The sequence below is a fragment of the Cheilinus undulatus genome, linkage group 3, assembly GCF_018320785.1.
Source record: "Cheilinus undulatus linkage group 3, ASM1832078v1, whole genome shotgun sequence".
Classification (NCBI taxonomy): domain Eukaryota; kingdom Metazoa; phylum Chordata; class Actinopteri; order Labriformes; family Labridae; genus Cheilinus; species Cheilinus undulatus.
The window spans coordinates 22,931,253-22,952,150 of NC_054867.1; the positions used below are offsets into that span (position 1 = coordinate 22,931,253).

The window sequence follows — 20,898 nt, forward strand, 5'->3', positions numbered from 1 at the left end:
ACACAGTATCTGTCAGTCATTTAGTATAGTTTCCATGTAAAACTAAAAGACACAGGAGAGAGATATTTGTAAACGTCAAAATTAATTTATATTTCTCCAAGTTTGGTTAAAATCATCCAAATCATCAGCTCTAATGCATTTAATCACAGTTTCATAATGACATTTATGCAAAAATAATAAATATACCAATTTCTCCATTGTACAAAGGCACAGCAGCATGCTACACCGTTAAATTAACACATTTCATGTGTAAGGTCAGTATCATCCTGACCCACCTATGTGTTCATGTAGTGTACAAATTAAAAAAAAAAAAAGCCGTAGTAAAGTACCTGAAAGAAAGAAAACAAGTGTTGTGTGTGTTGTACATCATGTTTTGAAAATGCTTAAATAAACATGTTATTGCAGTCCATGGGTGTCCGATAAAAATGCTGTTGTCCCTTTTAACCAACCCAGTAACCGAACACATGCAGTATCACATCACTACTGGATCTAACTTCTTAAAAATAATTCAAACATTTTAAATACATTCTCAGATCGTATTTGAATACCTGGTTACATACAGCCATAAAACCCCCATAATGAGCCAAAGTCCAAACAAATTCTGTTGTCCTCAACACACAACAACAAATAAACTCAAACCATTAAAAACAATAACAGGTTTGTTTTATAGCTAGTCAGAGGATAGATTTGGCATTATTTCTTAACATTTATTACAGCGTATTTTCTGTTCCTGTTTGGAGAGGGTCTCCATCTGAAATGTGCCACAGCATTGAGAGACTTTCCCTATATTCTATTTAACCATTATGGCTGCACTCAAAAACAATGAATTGAAACAGTCCTAAGCATATTTGTCCAGTTTTTTCATTGTAGGAATTCTACATAAACAAGTGAAATGTTGTGTTAACAGCCAAAGATAGTATGACTGCTGAGATGAAGTGCCCCACTATGTTTTATCCACTTTCTGAAATGCAAAATCCATGCCGACTGTGACTTAATCTGGCTCTGTCTTTTGAAGATGGAACAGCTGCCTCTGTTTGTTTCATTTTAACAGTTGGCAGCCGTTTTGAAGGCATGCTTAAGGGGAAAAACAGACAAGAGTAAATGTGCCCTGCTACAGATTTGTATGTTTGTGCACGTCTGTGTCTACTGTAGTGCATCCAGGTCCAGCTCTGGCAGAGGCTCCTTCCAGTAGGAGAAGCTGCTGTACTCGGGGCAGTCGAGAGCGTAGGACTTGCTACCCTCCACAGACAGCATGGGAAAGAAATGTTCCACCAGCTCACTCAGGTGGCTATATCTGCAAAACACAGGCAGACACAAGACTAGCTGATACATCCATCAATGAGCATGGAAAACGTGATCAAAAGTGTGTGGAAATGTGCTCTGTGGCAGAAAGTCTGATTGGGTATTTTTACTAATACCATAAAATATGAAGTTATTTTGCATTTTCCAAACTTTAAAAATGATTCATTTCTGTCTTGATTTACACTTACGAGGACTTGTTCCCTTTAGTTTTTTCCTGGAAGAGCTCTCCTTTTGGGTTGACTGTAAATAACCTGGTATCAGGCACCCCGACCTGCTTATAAGCATACGCATCCTGAAAAATTAAGGAACAACATTACAGTTATAGAGTATCTTTCATGTCTCTTTGACCTTTGCTGCATTTATGTTGTATTTATGTGCTCTAAAAAGGATGCCTGTCTGTTTGAACAATACTCAGGATCAATGATTAACCTGTATTTACTTGTCAAATAGCAAACCCCAGGCTTTTCTACTCACTGGAGCATATTACTGGATAAATTATAATACAAGGTAAAACACATGGAAGCTCTTTGCTTCTTCTAAACCATACTTTGTGATGATGTATAAACCCCAAAGCTAAAAATCACTGCCAAATATGCACCACAGCACCAGGAAACCTTGACTGTGAGCACATTTCTCTATTGAGATCCAGTTTTACAGCATTGCTTACGTTAGTCCTGTTGCCAAAGGCAGCGTAGAAGGGCCGTCTCTGTGGGTTGAACAGGTCCCTGATGTCACTGAGACAGGCAACCTTAAAAACCTCAGGCTTCTTCTCAATAACTTCTCTGCAAGGTTTAGCACACACACTTCACAGTCAGAGGTAAACATGCTGAAATAAACTGTATTTTGTGTTAAAGAGCAGAAAAGCTTCATTTGAAAAATAGTTTCTCACTCAGTATACCATTGTAGCATTTTACCACTAGTTACCTGTAAAATGTTGTCAATGCAATTAGTAAGTGCTCTACAAAGTGCACAACAAGTATCTGAACCTTGTTCAGTAGCAATATTTGTTACCTGTGAAGTGCTGAAAAGAGGCTGCTGGGAGCCAGAAGCACAGGGCCTTTAGGCAGGACAGTGCCTTTATCATTCACCCACTGCAGGTAGTCCTTAGTGATGGCAGCCATGCCTATAGCCCGCGCTGAACAATACAAGAACTTATAACCATTTCTGCAAAGAAAGCAGCAACAAAATTTCTTTTAAGTGTATGGATTTATAAAAGAATAAAACTTTGAGAAAACTATCAACAAGACATTTTTGTGATTGGTTCTCAGACTTTGAGTTAAAAGAAAGCACTCTAAATGATAAAAAAGTACATTAAAAAATGGCAAAACATCTGGTGGTTGCAGTATTGTAACATCTTCTGCATTAATAAATTAGATCTGCTTTTTAACACGTTTAATCATTGGTAACATAAAAAAACAAGACACTTTATGATGATTTGGTTGTTTGAATGCTGACAGTATTTGTCAGCACGTACTGGTGGATTTTGTGGTAGAGTTTGGCGATGCCTTTGTGAGTCCAGTCTTTTCCAAACTGAGGTAGAATATGACCCAGAGCATCAGACCTGCAGGAGTCGAGACCACAAACAAAACCATGAAGAAAATGACTTCACGTGATGCTTTATAATGCATTTAAATAGCAATCAGTAAAGGTAATATTTTCTGTAAACCACATTGTATATTATGCATCACGTAATTCACAGCATGCAAAACTACAGTCGTTTTTACTTAGTGATGGTGCCATCTATGTCTGATATGATGATACGATCATTCCAGTTCCACAGGTAGATGGCAGCCTCACAGCGACAGGTGCCTTGGTATTGTGTGGTCACACTGAACACTACTTTGTTGGCTCCTTCACGCAGGTTTAATTGCTCCTGGTTGTGAAAAAGTAAATGATCAGCTTAATATGAAATCATCAAATGCACAAAAATTTCACACACTGCACAGCATGACACAACTCTTGCTGCTGGTGTGTAAATAAATTTGTTTTTCTTACTATCTGTTTTGAGGTCAGACGCAATGATTTGCGGTAGATCTGGCTGATACACTGAGTAGCACTGAGGGTATCTGTTGAGAGGCTGGAGGGAATGACGGCTTCTCTGCCAAGTCCTGCAGCCTCGTCACTGTCCATGTCATCCAATGTAGCTCTGAAGATAAGGCCCACATGTAGTGAACACAATTATTTTGAGTCAATGGGCATCTATTTACAGATAATAAAAATAAGTTGCAAATTTAAAAGGTAGAAAGTAAGATCCAAATGGTTATATGTATTATCACTTACTGTGACATGCACTATATAGACAAAGCTTTGGCCCCCTCTAGAGGCTCTAACGTCGTCCTTGTACACAGAGTATCATTCACCTACTTAAAATCAAGCAACACTACTAATAAAAGCTACAGTATGAGAAGTTTTCAGAAGATTAAAGAACTCTGATAACTCTACTTGGGTTGCAATCTAATTTTTCTCTTTTTCTTTTGTAAATTATGGACAAGATGATCGATTAAATAATGTGAAGGTAATCTTTAAAGCGTCTTCAGCTATTTCTCTGATTGTCCTTAAGTATACTCAGACATTAAAAGCATAAGAAAAGTTATGGAGCAGGAAAATCAGATTCCAACTAAACACATCCTGTAAGGTTTTACAAGGTTTGTTATAGTATGTGTTAGATCATTGCTTAGTTAGATGACATACTTTACTGAAGAAGATGCTCTAGCCAGTTGCTCATCTTGTTCCTCTTTTGAGATCTTTTGCTGAAAAACAAGATTGTGTTATTGGTTAGAATCTCAGCAGCTATGGTGGTTTTATAAGGAAAATACTACAAAACTAACCTTACTCTTAAGTCACACATGAAAAGAACATGGCTACACCCTGAAAATCCTAACAGTTATAACTGGAAACATGACACTTCTTTACCTGGTTACTGTCCATGTCTCTTCTCCTCCAGGAGAACCACCAGCGGCCAGACTTTTTGGGCATCTTGTCTTTCACTAACCGGTCTACTGCACTCTATATAACACAGAGAAGAAAGAATTAAATTTATTATAGAGGCACAGTGTAAACATATGAGGCATGCATGCACAACACTCCAAGATTATACACTGTAAACATATCCTCTGGATAAATCCAATCTTACAAACACAAATGGCAGGTCAGGGATGAAACAGCATCACCACACTATACTGCCTTCATGCATTACATGCTGCAGATGAGGCATGAATAGAGCCTTAAATATCCCACCTTGTATTGGCAGTGTGTAGCGTGCTAAAGACATTTCATATTTACTTTGAATAGAACCAAAAAAAACCTGATTAATATTGTTGAGATGTATTTCAGAAGACAGACTACCTTGGGTAGATTTTTCTGGAAAGCTGTCATCGATAAGACCATTGGAGCAGCCACAGCCCAGTTATAATAGCTGTGAAAGATCATAAAGAAAATTAAAATTAGCATTTCAAATTTGACTTCCTCTCACAGAACTATGCATACAAACAAGAAATAGTAAGTCAGATTACAGTGGTTAAAGCAAAAAAAAATATTGACTTTGAGAGCTTACTTGGAATTGATGCAGATTACAAGGCTCGGGTCTTCAATGATTCCTGGATTATTGGCAAAATCCTGGTATGTCACAATATGCTCCATGAACTTTTCTGCATAAACGGCAAAAGCAATTCAGTTACTGATATTACATCGTTGCTAACTCTTTCATATGTTGCAATGTTGAAAGCACAGTAAAACAGCATCCTTCACTCTCCCTCACCTTTAGTGATCTGGCTGGTGTCTCCCACCTGTCCACAGAGAGACATGCTGACATCCATGTTGTAGGATGTGAAATCGGACAGATACTCTGTCCCGCTGTCCATTGCCCCGCTCCCTACTGACTGAGGTGACTGGCTCCCAGAAAAGGAGCCCTGCTCAGCCCCATGCTGAAACCCTCCTTCTGTCTCACTGCAGGGGCACAAGACACTCAAAATGAATTTTTCACACTTAATTTCTTATCATTATAAAAAATAAGGCATTTTGTTATGTATTTTGCAGATGAAAAAGACCCAATATGAATATCTTTACCTCTTGGGGAAATAGAGTGCAGCCACTTCAGGGTCCAGCTTGGTCAGATCATCCAAGTAAATATCTGTTGGTCCGAGATGGTGATTTCGTTTACCTGCAAAATCAAACATGAACCATACTAATAAATAATGTCATAAAAGGATGACTTAATTAAAGCTCCTTAGAGGAACTTTTGGCTTGTGATGATTCTGGTGCCCCATTAGTCCATAGGGGGAGCCAAAATCATGCACCCTTGTGTTGGACCTCAAAAAACAAGAATATCATGTAAAAGCTAATTTTTTCCCATGATTTATTTCAAAAAGTTAAACTTCCATTAATTCTAGATACATCTCATACAAAATGAATCATTTTCAAGACTTTTTGTTTTAATCTAAATTCTTACAGCTCACAAAATCAAAAATCCACTATCTCAAAATATTAGAATATTGTGGAAAAGTCCAATTTGCAAAGGTTTCCTGAGCCTTCCCTCTCTCACTCTGGTTCAGTACACACAACCACAATCATGGGGAAGACTGCTGACTTGACTCTTGTCCAGAAGACAATCATTTACACCCTTCACAAGAAGGGTAACCTGTCAGCTCACATTTTGATTGGCAGATGGTCATGGAATGTTGAGTTGCATTATTACCGTAATGACCCAAATAAACAAAAGGAGCTTTTGGCATAAGTTAAAACATTTTTCCTATTAAGTTCTCACATCCACAAACACTCTCTTCACACCCTTCTCTTAATAAAATCAGCAGTGTGTCCCAACCCTCCCTCTTTCCAGTATATGCCAAAAACTGACACTGTAAAGTTTCATTAATAATCCTGTTGAGACAGTTTCACATATTTACAGAAAGACTGTGGACGAAGTGTCACTGCAGCTTTGAGTGAAAGCTTGTCACACGTTTTAAGGAAATCTGTGTTACACTAAGTCAGTATGGTTCTTGAAACAGAGGCTGAAGTGCTGGAAGCAGGGCATCCATGGCTCTGTAAGCATGTTGAAGCCCAGAGCTCTCAGCAATAGTAGTGCAGCATAAGCGGGAGTGATACTGTACAACTCTGACATATGCCTCCAACTAAAATGTGGCCCTCTATTTCTCAAAATTATCGTCATCTTCACAGGTGGATGTACAGCAAAAACACATGTGGGCGCAGGCGGCATGGCAGCTGGGTAATGCCCATGTGTGCAGGAAACCCGGGTTCGAGTCTGGCTCTTTCAGTGTGTGTGTTGTTCACACACTCCCATCCTTGTTTCCAGCTCTATCTACTGTCCTATCTCTACAATAATGGCAAAAAGCCCCAAAATAGGTCTTAGAAAAACACACCAGCATGACAGAGGAAAGAGTGAAAAATCTCACCCTACTCTCTTTCAACAGTTATCCATGCGAATCTTTGCCATGAATTTTTTAAAAAGCCGTTTCTGCAGAGTACTGTAAATCTCACACCTTTCCATGGCAACATTTAAAGGCATTAAAATTTCCTTTACAGAATTACTTAATTATGCTGCTGATTTTGTTATTTGCAAAGGTATTTATTAAGTTTGAGTACTAATTTCAGTTTAATTCATAATTACTAAAACAATCCTTACGGGTGCTTTAACACAAACCCTTAATTGAGAATTTAAACCCACTTTTAGTATTAAAATGAAATTTAAACAGTGATTAGAGAATGTCTTCACCCTTTTTCTTCTCCTGGTGCTCCACTTTAGTAGATGCCTCTGAAGAATTCGCTGAAGCCTCCACAGTAGTCCAGCTGGTCCCAGCACCTCTCCCAGAAGCTGTTGGTCTGCAGTCCTCCTCTGCTCCCTCTGCACAGGGATCTATCCCACTGTCCCCCTCACTCACAGGAGCGCTGCTAGTGGACCCATGTTCACTGTGCTCTGATAAAGCTCCCTGTAGAAGTGGATTTGTTACCTCTGTAGTACTTAAACTTGAGCAGTCTTCACTTTCCTTTACAAGCTGGATTTGTGCGTTGTTTAAATTGGTCTCACTATTTTGTTTTTTAGGACTAATAGCATCAGTCTCAGAGTTAAAGTGCCCATCACTGATTGTGCTTTCTTTGCAGACAGGAAAATCGGTTCCATGTATGACTTTGGCTGAAAAGGAAGAGGAGTTTCTGTTCTCTTCCCCTAATTTAGAGTCCCCATCACACCTTGCTACTGGTACACATGACATGGAGAGGTCACTAGGGGTGGAGTGGGCAATGCTAGAGCTTTTGTCCTTCGATAAAGGGGGGGTCTGCAAAGTGAGGCTGCCTAGATCTAGAGATTGAGTCCTTGGTTGTGGTCTGATCACAGTTACACTGCCCACTCTGCCACAGCTGATTGCAGGCTCATAGCTCATCTCAAAGGAGTCTTGTCTCTCAATGGTTCGGAAATGAGAGCTGCCAGAAGGGGAGATGCGCTGTAACTCCACTGGGGTCCTCTCTGATTGACACAGCTGTGAGTGGAAGGGCAAAGAGTCAGCATGACAACCCTGAATCTACATTAAATAAAATCTACATGAGTATTTGTGAGTACTTGTGGCATACCACAGGAAAACCTCCCCAGTTCCACTCAATTTGAGGCCCAGAAGACCCCTGGAGTTTGACCACAAGCTCAGAGTCGCTCTTAGGAGAGGGGGGCCGGCTGAAGAACACACTGCTTTAAATGAGAAAGATAAAAAGAGACACAAAGACAAAATGATCAGGAATGTCAGGGCAGGAGACACTTACATTGATGTGGCCTTATATCAATCATTATACAGTCAAGCTAATGTCAATGTTGTAATCAACATTTTATTCATTAAAACAGTTCATGCCATTAAAACAATGGCAATAATACAACAAAAATAACAACAGGAATACCTTAAAAAATATCATGATTTTAGGCAGAGGCCATTTTAGGAGCCTCGTGTTGCAGTGTATTTTGAAAATGAAGGCAGATCTCTGATAAAGGCCCCACTGCATTCAGTGTTAAATAGCTTGTGGATCAAATATAAGGAAAGAAGCAGCAAAACACAAAGTATGAAGATTGGGGAATAGATGGGAAATTAATTTTCCATATTTGTGTTGCTTGAGTTTTGCTTCAAAATAATTGAAGACCTATCTTACATTGCTGTCTGTCCCAGATAAAGGTGGGGTAAATAAAACCCTGGACTATCAGTTTAATTTACAGTATCTAGTTTCTTAAATGTATTTCTCTTCTTCATTCTAATGGGTCTTTCCCTGAAATATGTGCAACATGCAAGTTATTTACAGAAAACCATGAAAATAAAGACATAAATAATGAAAAAAACATAGCTAAATAGATTATTAAAATAATACAATATGACTAGAATTATATGTAAACTCAAACAAAGATAAGTGTTTGGATAGCCAGGTCTGCCTGGTCCATCTTACCTTCATTGCTAAATGTAGTTGGTGGTGCTGTTTGAATATATGTCTGTTTTTGTCGCGAAACAGTGTGATGCTTTGTAAAAGTTTCACAATAAAGTGCAGGCTCTAAAACTATGTAAATAAGTCACAGCTTTAATGGTGTCCTTAATGTGTTGTTGGCCAATCAAAGCAAGTATGCACTGATGTACAGAGATGCTGAGCCATTATGCAGTTATTTAGGGAAAAAAACACCCCTTTCCATGCAAATTGGCCTTATTGCTTAAAGTACAAATGTCAAGGTTGGTAACAGCATGCTATTAGTGTAGTAAAGATTAGCCTACTGTCTGTGAGGGGCATGCTCTTATCATACAAGATAACAATATAGACAGGAAATTGATCACACTTTGCTGTTAGAAAGCAAAGTTTATTTACTGTTATTTGTCGTTTAAAGTTGGATGATGCAGTGCAAACATGTTTGAATATATGTCCGTCCCCATGCATTCAAAGGAGGTAATATTTGGTTAAAGCTACACAATAAGGTGTGCGCTCTTAAACTTTTTAAATAGGTCAAAAGGCATGCAGGGATGTGTGTCATAATGCAGTTATTTTGGGGGGAAAACATCCCCTTCTGTGCAAATTTGTCTTATTACTTTAAGCCTGGTATTCACTGTGCGATTTTGGGCTGTCCCAGATGAAAGACAACTAATGGCATGGCGATATCTTTGGTCATGGCTCTAAACAGTACTCCTAGACACACTGCGAGACAGGTTGACAGACAGCCGCTGTCATGGTCTTGCAACCAAAGACAGCCTGGAATAAAATTCTGACAGTGTCAGAAATTTAGGAGGACCACCACACAATGTGACTGCTGCTACAACCTACGTTGACTAACAAACCAATAGGAATGCAGCAAGAAAAGACAATGATAAACATGATACTGGTGCCAACAAACAACCAAGTTAGTATTAGGCAATGCCAAAAAGCAGAAGTTTGTGGGATCCCAACAAGGACCTCAAATCTTGGTCACAGATGTTTTTCAAAGCATATGAACACTACATTTATAACGGCTTTGTTGTTGCTTTGCTTAATTTTTTACCACAGCACTGGCAGCATAGATGGATGACGCACACTGATGATGTTCATTTTTGAATATCAGTGTGCGTCCTAGCTTGTGATTTAGCAGCATTTGGTGGGAGTTGTCATTGTTCAGTCTGCACACATCAAACTTGATGTTGTATGAGATTCATGTCGCACAGTATAGCATGTCAGAAACTCTTAAGATGGTTAAAAATGTTAAAATACTAAGCTAAAACCAGGAGTTAGATCAGTCTGAGGCTCCCAGCTGCTCTTTTATCTATGTGCGGCACTGTTATGCAGGATAAGGAGTGTTGTGGTTGTCTTCTTTTCCGTCATTCTGTTATTCTAAATAGTAAAGCTGGATTAACAGCATCCGTGCATGATGTAGGCGGGACTGGACAGAGTGGTGTCTGCTCCAGGCAAGAGTGGTAAATATCATGGACCTTGAAGGGCTCACTTTTTCTGTTCCTCACCTTTCTGAGGGTGACTGCTCTCCGTCTGAGTGAGGGTGGGTGTCTCTAGCCTGCAAGGCCCCCAGCTCTTCAACAGGCTCCTCAGAGAGTGAGTAGTATACTGATTTACTGTAACAAAAGCAAGAAGACATAGTTTTACTAATCAGTGTGCTAACCAGTGGAAAAAAGTAAGACACGACTCCTTTAGAAACAAAATCCCTTTTTAAATCAACACAATATGTATTTAAAGTAAACCCCTTTACTAACAAGTACCAATGTTATTGTTAATTAACCCATAGCAGGTGTTCAGATTTAAGCCATTGAGTGCACTGATGAGGTTCACTTTGGTTCCATCCAATGAGAGATTTAGTCGTTATCCTCTATATAACAATAAGAGCGCATAAAACTCAACTGACCCATAAATAAAAAAAATGTTATCACCTGACATGCAAAGAGTTGACAGGCCCCTCTTTAACAGGACTTTCCTGTCCGGCCTGATCACTCTCTCTCTCCCACTCCCTCTCTCTTTCTCTCTCATCTGATGAAGAGCCGGCATCATCTCTAAGGTGAGTATCAGAACGCATTCGTTTGCGACGGCGTTTCTTCCTGCGATGGCCCGACCCAGAAACGGAGGACCCCTCAGCCATCTCGTCGAGATCCTCAGGAGCCTCAAGAGGGATGGGGGAGGTGCACAGATGGGCTGGAACCTGGGACTGAGGGGGGAAAAGGAAACAGATGTAGTGATAACTCAAAGTTAAAGGCTGCCCACCCGATTCAGTAAACAACTGAAAGAAAAGATGGTATTTAGATGGGCTCAAATCATTTTACCTCCATGTTTCCATTCTCCTCAACAAAGAAAGCCTCTCCATTGTCCCCCAGCTTCATGTGCAGGTCAACTGATTCTCCATTTATCTCAATGTCCACCTACAATCACAGTAATATATGCATGAGCCATATTAAAAAAGTATATAGAGAAAACTGAAGTAGATTTGTAAAATAAACAGGGAAATACTGACGATTTTCTCCTTGGAGCGCAGCACACCCAGCTTTCCGAACCGGACGTGAAAGGGGGAACACTGGAACGATCCATCAGGCTGTCGCACCACGATGACATCGATCCCTCCGGTTAGAGTGGCGGGATTAAGTCCACGGTACAGCTCCTTCACTGTCACAAACACAGTCTCTGCAAACTGGCCCACAATGTTCATGGTCTGGGACTAGAAACAAACCCAAGAACGAGAAGTGAGGATGATAAGGCTCAGAGACAGGAACAAAAAGTGTCAGCGCTTAGGTTTTTTCTTTTGTTTTTGGTTCAATCCTTTGTCCTTTTTCCACAACGTTAGCAGCACTCATTAACCCCGAACTAGACAGACAGAGGACAAGCCTACTAAGCATATACTACATTATGCATATGATTAAATACTAAAAAAAAAACAGAGACTTACAAGATCTTAATTAAGACTCAAAAACTTCTAACCTTTCCACTAAGACAGCACAAAACAAAGGGTGTCTTTTGAATATTGCAACATCAGTATATCCGGTGTTTAGAGTGCATCATAATGACCTTTGGATAACATCTTGTCATGAATACTCGGCTACTGATCAACGAAGGTGAAGTCTATTCAAGACATATTGTCACTAAAACACAAAAAAAGGAACTGTTGATGCCTTAGCATGACTAGAATGACTTAGTGAAAAAAGTCAGTAGGTTGAGTTAGCGAGAACAATGGAAAAAAAAAAACACATTTAGTTAAAGTAAGGCTGGAAATCTATACATGTTTTTCTAATGTTTACCTCTTCAGCAAGTCTGGACATGTCGAACAAGAAGCTTCTTTAGAGAGCTAAAGAGCCAAAGGCTACTGAAAACATCACATATGGCCCAGTTAAACCTGCATCAACAATGTATCTGTGGGGTTTAGAAACTGGTTTGTCACCTTATATGGCTTTTCAAGCTCCTGCCATGACTGAGCAGTGTGTCTTTAGAGAAAACCCACCATATTACCTTTCAGACATTTCAATTTAAAGCCCATGTAAAAACTTTGGTTTGTGCTGATTTTGATGTCCCCTGTGGACAAAGCAGTAACTTTAGAGGCATCAATATTAATATCAGACAGTGTGTTTCATAACCAGCTAAAACTCCTCACGGGAGCTTAATATGACAAGAAATTACAGAACATATTTACTTTTTGTAACTTAAGCTCACCATAGGCTAAATGTCTTTAAGCTAAGCTTCAGGCCAGACTTGCCAGGGATGAGTATGTAAATCTGATAGCAGTGTAGAGGTGCACAGTTACTGTACCGAATTAACAGACAGATTTGATGCTTCACTTTGGTACCCCTCCTTCCCCATGCCATCCCTGTCCTTCTGAAGGAAAGGCACAAAATACAGACTAAACTGAGTTTCACCCAGAGCTTTATGACACCAAATCTTGTTAGTACAAATCAAACAACACTGATACCTGTTGTGGTCCCACAGCAACAATAACAGAAGTCCCAAGCACCCAATGTTTGAGAATTTCTAGTTTTAGTTACCAAAAATTGGAAGCAAACGCCTGCACGCTGTCTAAATGTGGTACAGAAAGGGCATCTATATATTTGTACTTTCTGTATCTTCCATCTGCTGCAGCTTTCGGTTAAAATTATGACTGAAGTTTCTTAAAGCTATGGCACTTACTGAGGTTTATCATTACACACATATCGAAAAGTACTGAAGTATCAAAAGTTTTGAGAACCATATCCCCAGAAATTTCTCAGTGATCTTCATAATGCTGCCAAGAACCTATTAGAGAACAAGTTTGACAATCACTATCTCTCATTTTCTAATGAAAAACATTTGAAAAAAGTGAAAGCTCTGAACACATAAACAGCGGCTCAAAGACAAACTTGCATTTCGCATTTCCACTCTGTCTTACCCACAGTGAGTGATGCAGATGTCCCTTTCCAACCAGACTGTGCTTCCTTGGCCTCCTTTCTGCCATGCGACACCTCTACAAAGACTCTTCCCATCACAGGAACTGTGTTTCAAGACACTTTACCTTCATTTCCACCTGGGGAACCCATCAACTCCATTTCCCAGGATGCTCAGCTGTACTTGACTAACCACCCCTTTCTGTCAGTAGGTGTTAGGCTTCATTCTGTTAGCTTTGACGACTGGGAACTGTTTACAGTCGATTATAACTGTTGTGTCAAATTCTACTCTCCTCTTGATCAGTAATCATCAAAAGTACGGCACTCTATTCCTCTCTGTACTGCTCCAGGATGCAAAAGCAGCAATCTATCAAGAGTCTGAGTATATTCAGTCAAACACTGATGCTTCCTCTGACACTATTTCACAAGCACATACACACACCCTCCTGTCACAGTGAGTTCATACTTCCCCACTTTGCACCGCACATGACAGCCAGACCAGCAGTTTCTGAAAGGCTCGGACAGGCTATTCAAACTCGCTCTGCATGAAAAAACACACAACTGAGTGATCACACAGTTTCTGGGTCTGACCACCGCTCTCTCGGCCATCAAAGATGAGGAGGACTCTTCTGCTGTCACGCTCTACCAACGCTGGGAAATCATGCAGAGGCTGGCCAGCCTTCTCAGGAGGGATTCAAGCAAATACAGTGCACATTTACAGACATCACTGCCTGTGCTGTAGCTGAGGACGACTCAAGGGAAAGGTAGGCCTACGTTTGTACAAGTCTTACAAAAAAAAACTCATTAGCAAGAATAACCTTAATTACAATGTGTATTTCATTTAAAGGTATACTAGTCTGAAACTTCCAGATCAGCTGTAGTTAGAAAACAGGAAGAATAAGAGCCTATGTTAAACAGCAGTGGTGGCAGATTACCAAATTTTGAACTGTAGAATAGTTAGAGAAGGAGCAGATAAGGAGTTAAAACTCCATCTGAAGCAACATACAGTTGGTAATTTATCAAACACATTCAAATATAAACTGGCTTTACTCCAGATGAAGCTCTTTGAGGAATTTGACCTGCTGACAAAAGGGCTGCTTGATTTCATAAGATACTGTACAATGTGGATGAAGATTCTTGTTTTGTTCACTGGCCTAGTGGTTTACAGACTCATATGGTACATTATAAGGAGTAACTTGATGATGATGATGATGTGCGGGCACGCTATTTCTAATATGTACGGACAATATAAAACAAAACTTTTTAAAGGTACTACACTGTACACAGCAGTTACAGATGGCATATAAATTATGCATTTATAATTTTTTTCTTAACTTATTAAGATGAATAAGTGCAAGTCACTTGTTAGCTACTAGTAATGTCTTAATGCTCTACTGGAAAGTTTTATGCACACATATGACAATTAGTGAATTTAAGGAATAAAATCATGAATTAATTTGCAAATGCAGATAACCGTTTTTATTTTTATTTTTTTGCATTTATTACAGTAGAGTAGTGTCATTTCATTGACACCTAATCCAGTGTTTTTAGGGTTTGCTTGTATAAAGATAACATCAGTTTCACTGCTGATGGGGTGGCTTGTCCCCAGACAGTTACACAGTATGAAAAATGTAATACAATCATTGCATGCATATACAGTTGGGGATCATTGGTAAATGAGATCTTATCAGTCAGAAGCAGTTCAAGCTAGTCCAGATGGTCTTTGACAATTTTCTGATCTGTGCCTCACATTTTAATTGTGAGTCCAGGACTACACCAAGATTTTTTGTCATAAAGAGAAGCACATTGAGACCATTTTTGCACACTTCAAAGTTAATTTTAGCAACTTTGCAGCTTGTTGTAGAGATTTACATGAAACATGGATGACTGCATTATCCACATCATGTGTCAACATTCATCGTTACAGCTGTCAGGAAGCTCATTTATGCATTGGCACAAGGGAGGTGATCCCAGAATAGAACCCTGTGGGACGCCAACATTACAGTTCTGTAAGGATATTTAATTATTTATCGTAACACATTGCCTTTCAGGATTCAAAATATGACAGCTGAGATGTTGTTTTGAAAAATTAGGTTTTTAAGTTCATTCAAAAGCAAGATATAGTTAACAGTATATCAGGCCGTTTTCAGGTCAAAGAATGCTTCTCCCACAACTTAACCATCATCTAGCAGTGTTTCCAAACCACTTTTCCTTGGAGCCCCCCCTACATGTACCTAAGAAAAGCAGAACGCCAAAAGGGGGGTGGGGGCGCCAAAGATCTTAAAGGGGGGCATGAGGCTTTGTCTGCTCTGAGGCTGCCAAAAATAGATTTGCAAATACTGACTTAAACCATGGTAAAGCAGTTATACAAAGGTATTTTCATAAAATAAGCATGTATAGGCATTTTTGGGTTTTTATCAGTGAAATAATTAAAATCTATGTTGATTTTTGACGGCAGTGTGTCACTTTCTTATCTCTCTTGGGTCCAGGGGGGTTCCACTCTTGTTAAGGGGGTTTCAAGGAAAAATGGTTGGGAAACACTGGTCTAAAGATCAAGTCTAAAACAGTATTTAACATACCTCTGTCATTTGTAATTAGTCAAAGCTACCCAGTTCATGTCTGATTTACGTTACTTAAGGAAACATTAAGAAAATAAATTTGATGATAGCGTATAAAACTGAGTTGTCTGCTATTGCAATTTATCTCCTCAAAAATTAAAAATAGACAATCAAACAGCTCTGATGTCATGAGTGAAACATATGGACTAGGCAGGCAGATACTTACAGCTCTGTGATTGTTTTTATAAATACAGTGCTTAACAAATTTATTAGACCACCACCCAAAGTAAGGTTTGTGCCACAGCTGCCCTAAATTAACAGCACTTGTAATTACCAAAATCATTTTTTATGTTTCTGCAATGGTTAATACACCAATATGTAGAAGCTCTTTAACCCAAATGATATTTTTAATGCTACAATAGAATCATTATTGTTATATATGAATTTTCAATTTTACTAATTTACAAAAAAACTGGAAAAATAGTAAAGCACATTATTATTTCTTGATTAATATGTCAAATTATAGTTATTTACTTGCATTCCTGAACAGAGAAATGAGTTTTAGTGGTTGAATGTTATGCTTAATTCATTTCTGACTTCTCAGAGAAGCCCAGTGAGCCGGCTCAAATTTGGGTATAAAAAGGGGAATTCAGTTTGAAATTCCTCATTCCTGTTCAAAATGGTAAAACGTGGAGAGCTCACTGAAAATGAAAGAGTCCGCATTAAAGCACTTCATGATGCTGGATGGTCTCTGAGACAAATAGGGAAAGACATAAAGTGTTCTCACAGTGTGGTCAAGTATGCTTTGGAGTCAATTGCCAAGACTGGTACTTGCAAAATGCGCCAAGGAAGAGGCAGGAAACCAAATTTAACTGAAGCAGATGTCAGACACCTCAAGATTTAAAGTACTAAAGACAGAAGGAAGACCACTGCTGGTCCTTCAGGCAGAGATGAATGCTTCTAGATCAGAGTCTGAGAAAGTCTCCAGAATGACCATCAGCAGACGACTGACGGAACAAGGCTTAAAGGGAAGAATAGCTGCTAAGAAGCCATTATTGAGGCCTGCAAACATCCAGAAACACCTCAGATTTGCCAGGGAGCACAAACACTGGACTGCTGATGACTGGAAGAAAGTACTCTGGACGGACCAGTCCAAGTTTGAACTCTTCGGTCAGCATCGTCATGTTTATGTCTGCTGAAAAGCTGGAGAATGTTTTGATGCCAGATGCATTGCACCCACAGTGAAACACGGTGGAGATTCCATTATGGTATGGGGTTCCATTTGTGGATACGGCATGGGCAAATGAGTGAAAATGGACGGTATCATGAACAAGAACGTCTACCACAACATGGTTCTGGACTGAATCTGATTGGTCATGGGTTCATATGCCAACAAGACAATGACCCCAAGCATACTATTTGACCAAGAAAAAGGAATCTCGAGTACTGGAACTGATGGACTGGCCAAGTCAAAGTCTGGAATTGAATCCCATTGAACAAATTTGGGATTTAGTAGATTCAAAGATTGATGGCACAAAGGTTTCATCTAAAGCAAGTCTGTGGGAACAGCTAGAAACTATTTGGAACTCAATAACAAAAGAGACTGTGGAAAAGTACATAAAAACAATGCCAGCAAGAATGCAAGCTGTTATCAAGGCCATACAAAATATGAAGTTTTTTTGGTTATTATTTGTGAAAAGGGACTATTTAGTTGTTTCAGTTTGTTATTTGCCAAATAAATAACATTAACATTTTTAGTTTTAAACAAGTTTTTGAAGATTTCTAAAATATTGATGTTTTCTTATTTTTATGACAGGTGGTCTAATAAATTTGTTAAGCACTGTATATTTAAGAGGCCCTGGCCTTAAAGAGTCACCAACTGCTTTTCAAATATTTAAGGCTGCTTATTAAGGCAATATAAATGTCCAATAACTAAGATGTAAAATTGTATTGCATCGCTAAATAAAGATAACACAGGCTAAATAAATCAAAGATGGCAAAAGAGCTGGATACATAACTGGAGACATGTGGCTACATGCTTTGGAGAAGATACAGTCATTCTCTAGGAAAACCCTGACACACTTTATCACTCCCAAACAGAAGACCAGGCAAAGTGGCTCTAGGTCCGCTACTGGAGGAAATGAAGTTGAAAAAGCAGTTTCATTGGGGTTTTACCATCAGTACAAAATTCACTTCCCTCTGTCTTAAACATATCTCTGATGAGCTGAGTAAAAAACCTACAGTGGCCTTTAAAAATATTGGCTTCAGACAAACTGCTCTAAGACTGACTTCTTTAGAAATACATCGACTGCATCCTTTAGGACAAATAGATAACTGTATGGCTCCACAAAGAACTGAGAGAAAAGGGTGGGAAAAGTTACATATTAAACCAGTGAAACAGACTTTCAAGATAAATGTAGGCTTGCATGCATTGACTCATTTGGTTGAGGCAAAAAAAAAAATCTCAATGTAGAGAGCATTTAAGTGTCATGAACATTTATCTTTTGTGTTTGGATTTCTTCTTCCTGTCTATTGCTTGTTGTCTTGTCCTATTTAAACTTCTACGAATGGAAAGTTGGTCGAAAGTTGGACAAAACACTTGAACACATGTATCTTTGTTTTAATTACTGCCAGTTTGAAGTGTAAGGATTGTACCCTTTTACTGATGCAATCTTTGTGCCTTTTATGCTGATAAGAGCCTTTGAGTCTAAGATAAGGTGTAGGGCACACTATACGCTATAAGAAAAAACTGACAAAATTATTCAGTCAGCTGTGAATGGAGACAACCATAAGCATAACTTCTGATTAATAAGTACACCAGTAAATAAATCATTATACTCTATCAAATGGCTGGGCTGTACTACGATTTGCTATTTTAACTATTTTAGTTTTAGCTTTAACAGCCAACCACATACAACCCCAAATATAATGCAGTTTTACTCCTGTTTAAAGAAAACTTAGTGTGAGGAGACTGTTGTCTTGGCTTTTACTCTTATTACCTCCTGGAGACACAGACTGACAGACAGAGGTGACCTCAGTGTGGTTCAACACATCTGTCCCCCTCTCTTGACCACTCACTATTGCATTAAAAAGTGCTGAGTTACATCAGATTTTACCATTATATAATATCTGACAAAAAACATCACTGACTCAGCCTGAATACGACAATCCCTCAGGGGGACTAGTTTGGAAAAGGGTTTCTAAAAAACTGAAAACTTTTCATTTAAAATGAAACAATACCTACAATAAAATGAGACTGTTCGTGGTTATCAATATCTAATCGATAAAACCAATTTGACACCACGAGCTCAAGTAACTTCCGCAACAGTTTTCCGTAGTGTCTTCGTCTATCGTAAACTGATGTTAGCCACGAAAACTCTCGATTCTAACCCACAGCAACGTTGGCCGTCGGTGCTAGTATAAAATAACGTTTTTAATAATGCACAAGTTTTAATGGGAAGCAGAGGTACAAACTGACCGTTTAGAAAAAATACAGTAGAATGTATGGGTATTACAGGGAGTTCAGTATTGAGACATCTCTGACCTGTCCTAAAACAACGTGGAAGTTGCACCAACTAGATAAAACCGTACAAATTAATAGCACTATGCTTGCTCTGAAGTATTAACATCGTAAACAACGGTAAGTACTTTTTAAACGTTTTTTTTTCTCTATGTAAATGCCAAGAAAATATAGACAGTACCTTACCTCTCGTAATGCCTTTTTTGGGATAGACAAAACAACAGCGAACATCCAGGATGCTTCCTAGTATTCTGCGCCTGCGCAAAGCATATGTCAATCACTCCAGTAGCCAATGGGCAAACGGTAAAGGATGACACGTCCCTCCTCTGACGCTCATTTGTAAACAAAGCGTTTAATGATGCCTGAATTCCTTTGGTTTGATGGTCGTTTTAGAACCTTAAACGAATTGAAATAAGTCAGGAAAAAATCATAGACTTGAATCATATTTAAAGAATTAATTTACATCTCAAACGCAGTGGCTTATGCTGGCTGCTGATATGCACTATCTCTCTGAATAGACCCTTTTGGTAAACAAACTGATAAAAGAAGATATAATTGACAAAAATATCCATGACAAAAACCAAGTTTCTCAAACAGCCTCAAAGGTTATCCAGTACGTCTAGTACAGGGGTATAAGTTGATAGAGACAAATCCCTATTCATCTGTGTTTACTCTTTAATTTATAAATTCTTGCATCTGGAAGTAGCTATATAAAACAGATTAAAGCAATAAAATATGGGGCCTGTTTATATACATTTTTGGTCGATTCTACTCTATGAGACTTTTAATGTATTTTACAGTACCAAGGTGGACGCTAAGGGCCACAACAGAATCTACAGATGTAATTCTGCTTGTAAGAGTACTTGATGACATAATGCTAAAACTGAAATAATATAGGTTAAAAATGAATATTGTAAAGCTACAAATATAATCATCTTTACACAAACTATTTAAACTCCTCCCCTCTGGTAGGTGTTACAGGCAACTGCACACCAAAACAGCCCATCAAAGAAACAGTTTATTCATCAAGGTTGTCACTCTTATGAATGACCAACAGTCACAGAGTTACTCTGATGACCACTCAGCAGTCACAGAGTTAATTTTTTCACTTGTATTTATTTATCATATTTAATGTCCTATACATGCACATTGAGAGCAAAGCTAACTGGAGTCAAATTATTTGTTGCATAAGCATACAGGCCAAAAAAGTGGATTCTGATTACTTGAAATAATTTATAATCTATTCCTGTATTTGTAGCAAAGTTTTCATGTAGCTCACTAGAGCATATTTTTAACTTGGTTTACAACTTCATCCTCACAGCCAGACAGTACTATTTCACAACCCCCCAACATTACTCTGTTATTACTCACTGAGAATTGTTCAGCCCCTATCAGAAATGATAACCTGTGTTGGCCAGCAGAGGGCATCAGTGCTCCCTTTTTAACCAAGACCATCCCTTTCTTTGACTGAATGCACTCATTCATAATATTTACATATTTTTATCTTGTAAAAAAGAATAAGAACAAATTCTAAATGTAAAAGACTTTTAATACACCCAGACTAGGCATACACCATCACAAATACAAGATTCATGCACATATGTATTTTTTTAAATTGCAGTCTCTCTGTCAGTGTTTATATAAAAAGACTTTAAGATAAATTTGTTATTTGTGATGT

General features: G+C 38.7%; 1 protein-coding gene across 3 annotated transcripts; it reads right to left on the minus strand.

The window, feature by feature from the left end:
- Positions 1–81: 81 nt before the first annotated feature.
- Positions 82–19,460, minus strand: zgc:123305. Of its 3 annotated transcripts, none has more exons than XM_041782968.1 (20): positions 19,407–19,460; positions 11,252–11,452; positions 11,064–11,159; positions 10,677–10,948; positions 10,257–10,364; positions 7,882–7,990; positions 7,031–7,790; positions 5,368–5,461; positions 5,060–5,247; positions 4,856–4,949; positions 4,648–4,717; positions 4,216–4,308; positions 3,994–4,052; positions 3,298–3,448; positions 3,027–3,175; positions 2,777–2,863; positions 2,314–2,466; positions 1,970–2,084; positions 1,491–1,594; positions 82–1,294 (listed from the first exon to the last, which is right to left on the minus strand). In XM_041782968.1, exons 1-20 carry the CDS (start codon positions 19,449–19,451, stop codon positions 1,144–1,146), a joined length of 3,099 nt encoding a protein of 1,032 aa, XP_041638902.1. In that variant the 5' UTR covers positions 19,452–19,460; the 3' UTR covers positions 82–1,143. The 3 variants fall into 3 exon arrangements, with proteins under 3 accessions (XP_041638902.1, XP_041638901.1, XP_041638903.1); XM_041782967.1 differs by having other exon boundaries at positions 7,882–7,993; XM_041782969.1 differs by having other exon boundaries at positions 7,882–7,993; positions 19,402–19,450.
- Between the last annotated feature and the right edge of the window lie 1,438 nt (positions 19,461–20,898).

Coding starts and splice junctions, on each gene's coding strand:
- zgc:123305 (XM_041782967.1), bottom strand. CDS start 19,451: ATGTTCGCTGTTGTTTTGTCTATCCCAAAAAAGGCATTACGAGAG. Junction 11,160..11,251: donor TGCGCTCCAAGGAGAAAATC/GTCAGTATTTCC, acceptor CTGTGATTGTAG/GTGGACATTGAGATAAATGG. Junction 10,949..11,063: donor AGGAGAATGGAAACATGGAG/GTAAAATGATTT, acceptor TTCCCCCCTCAG/TCCCAGGTTCCAGCCCATCT.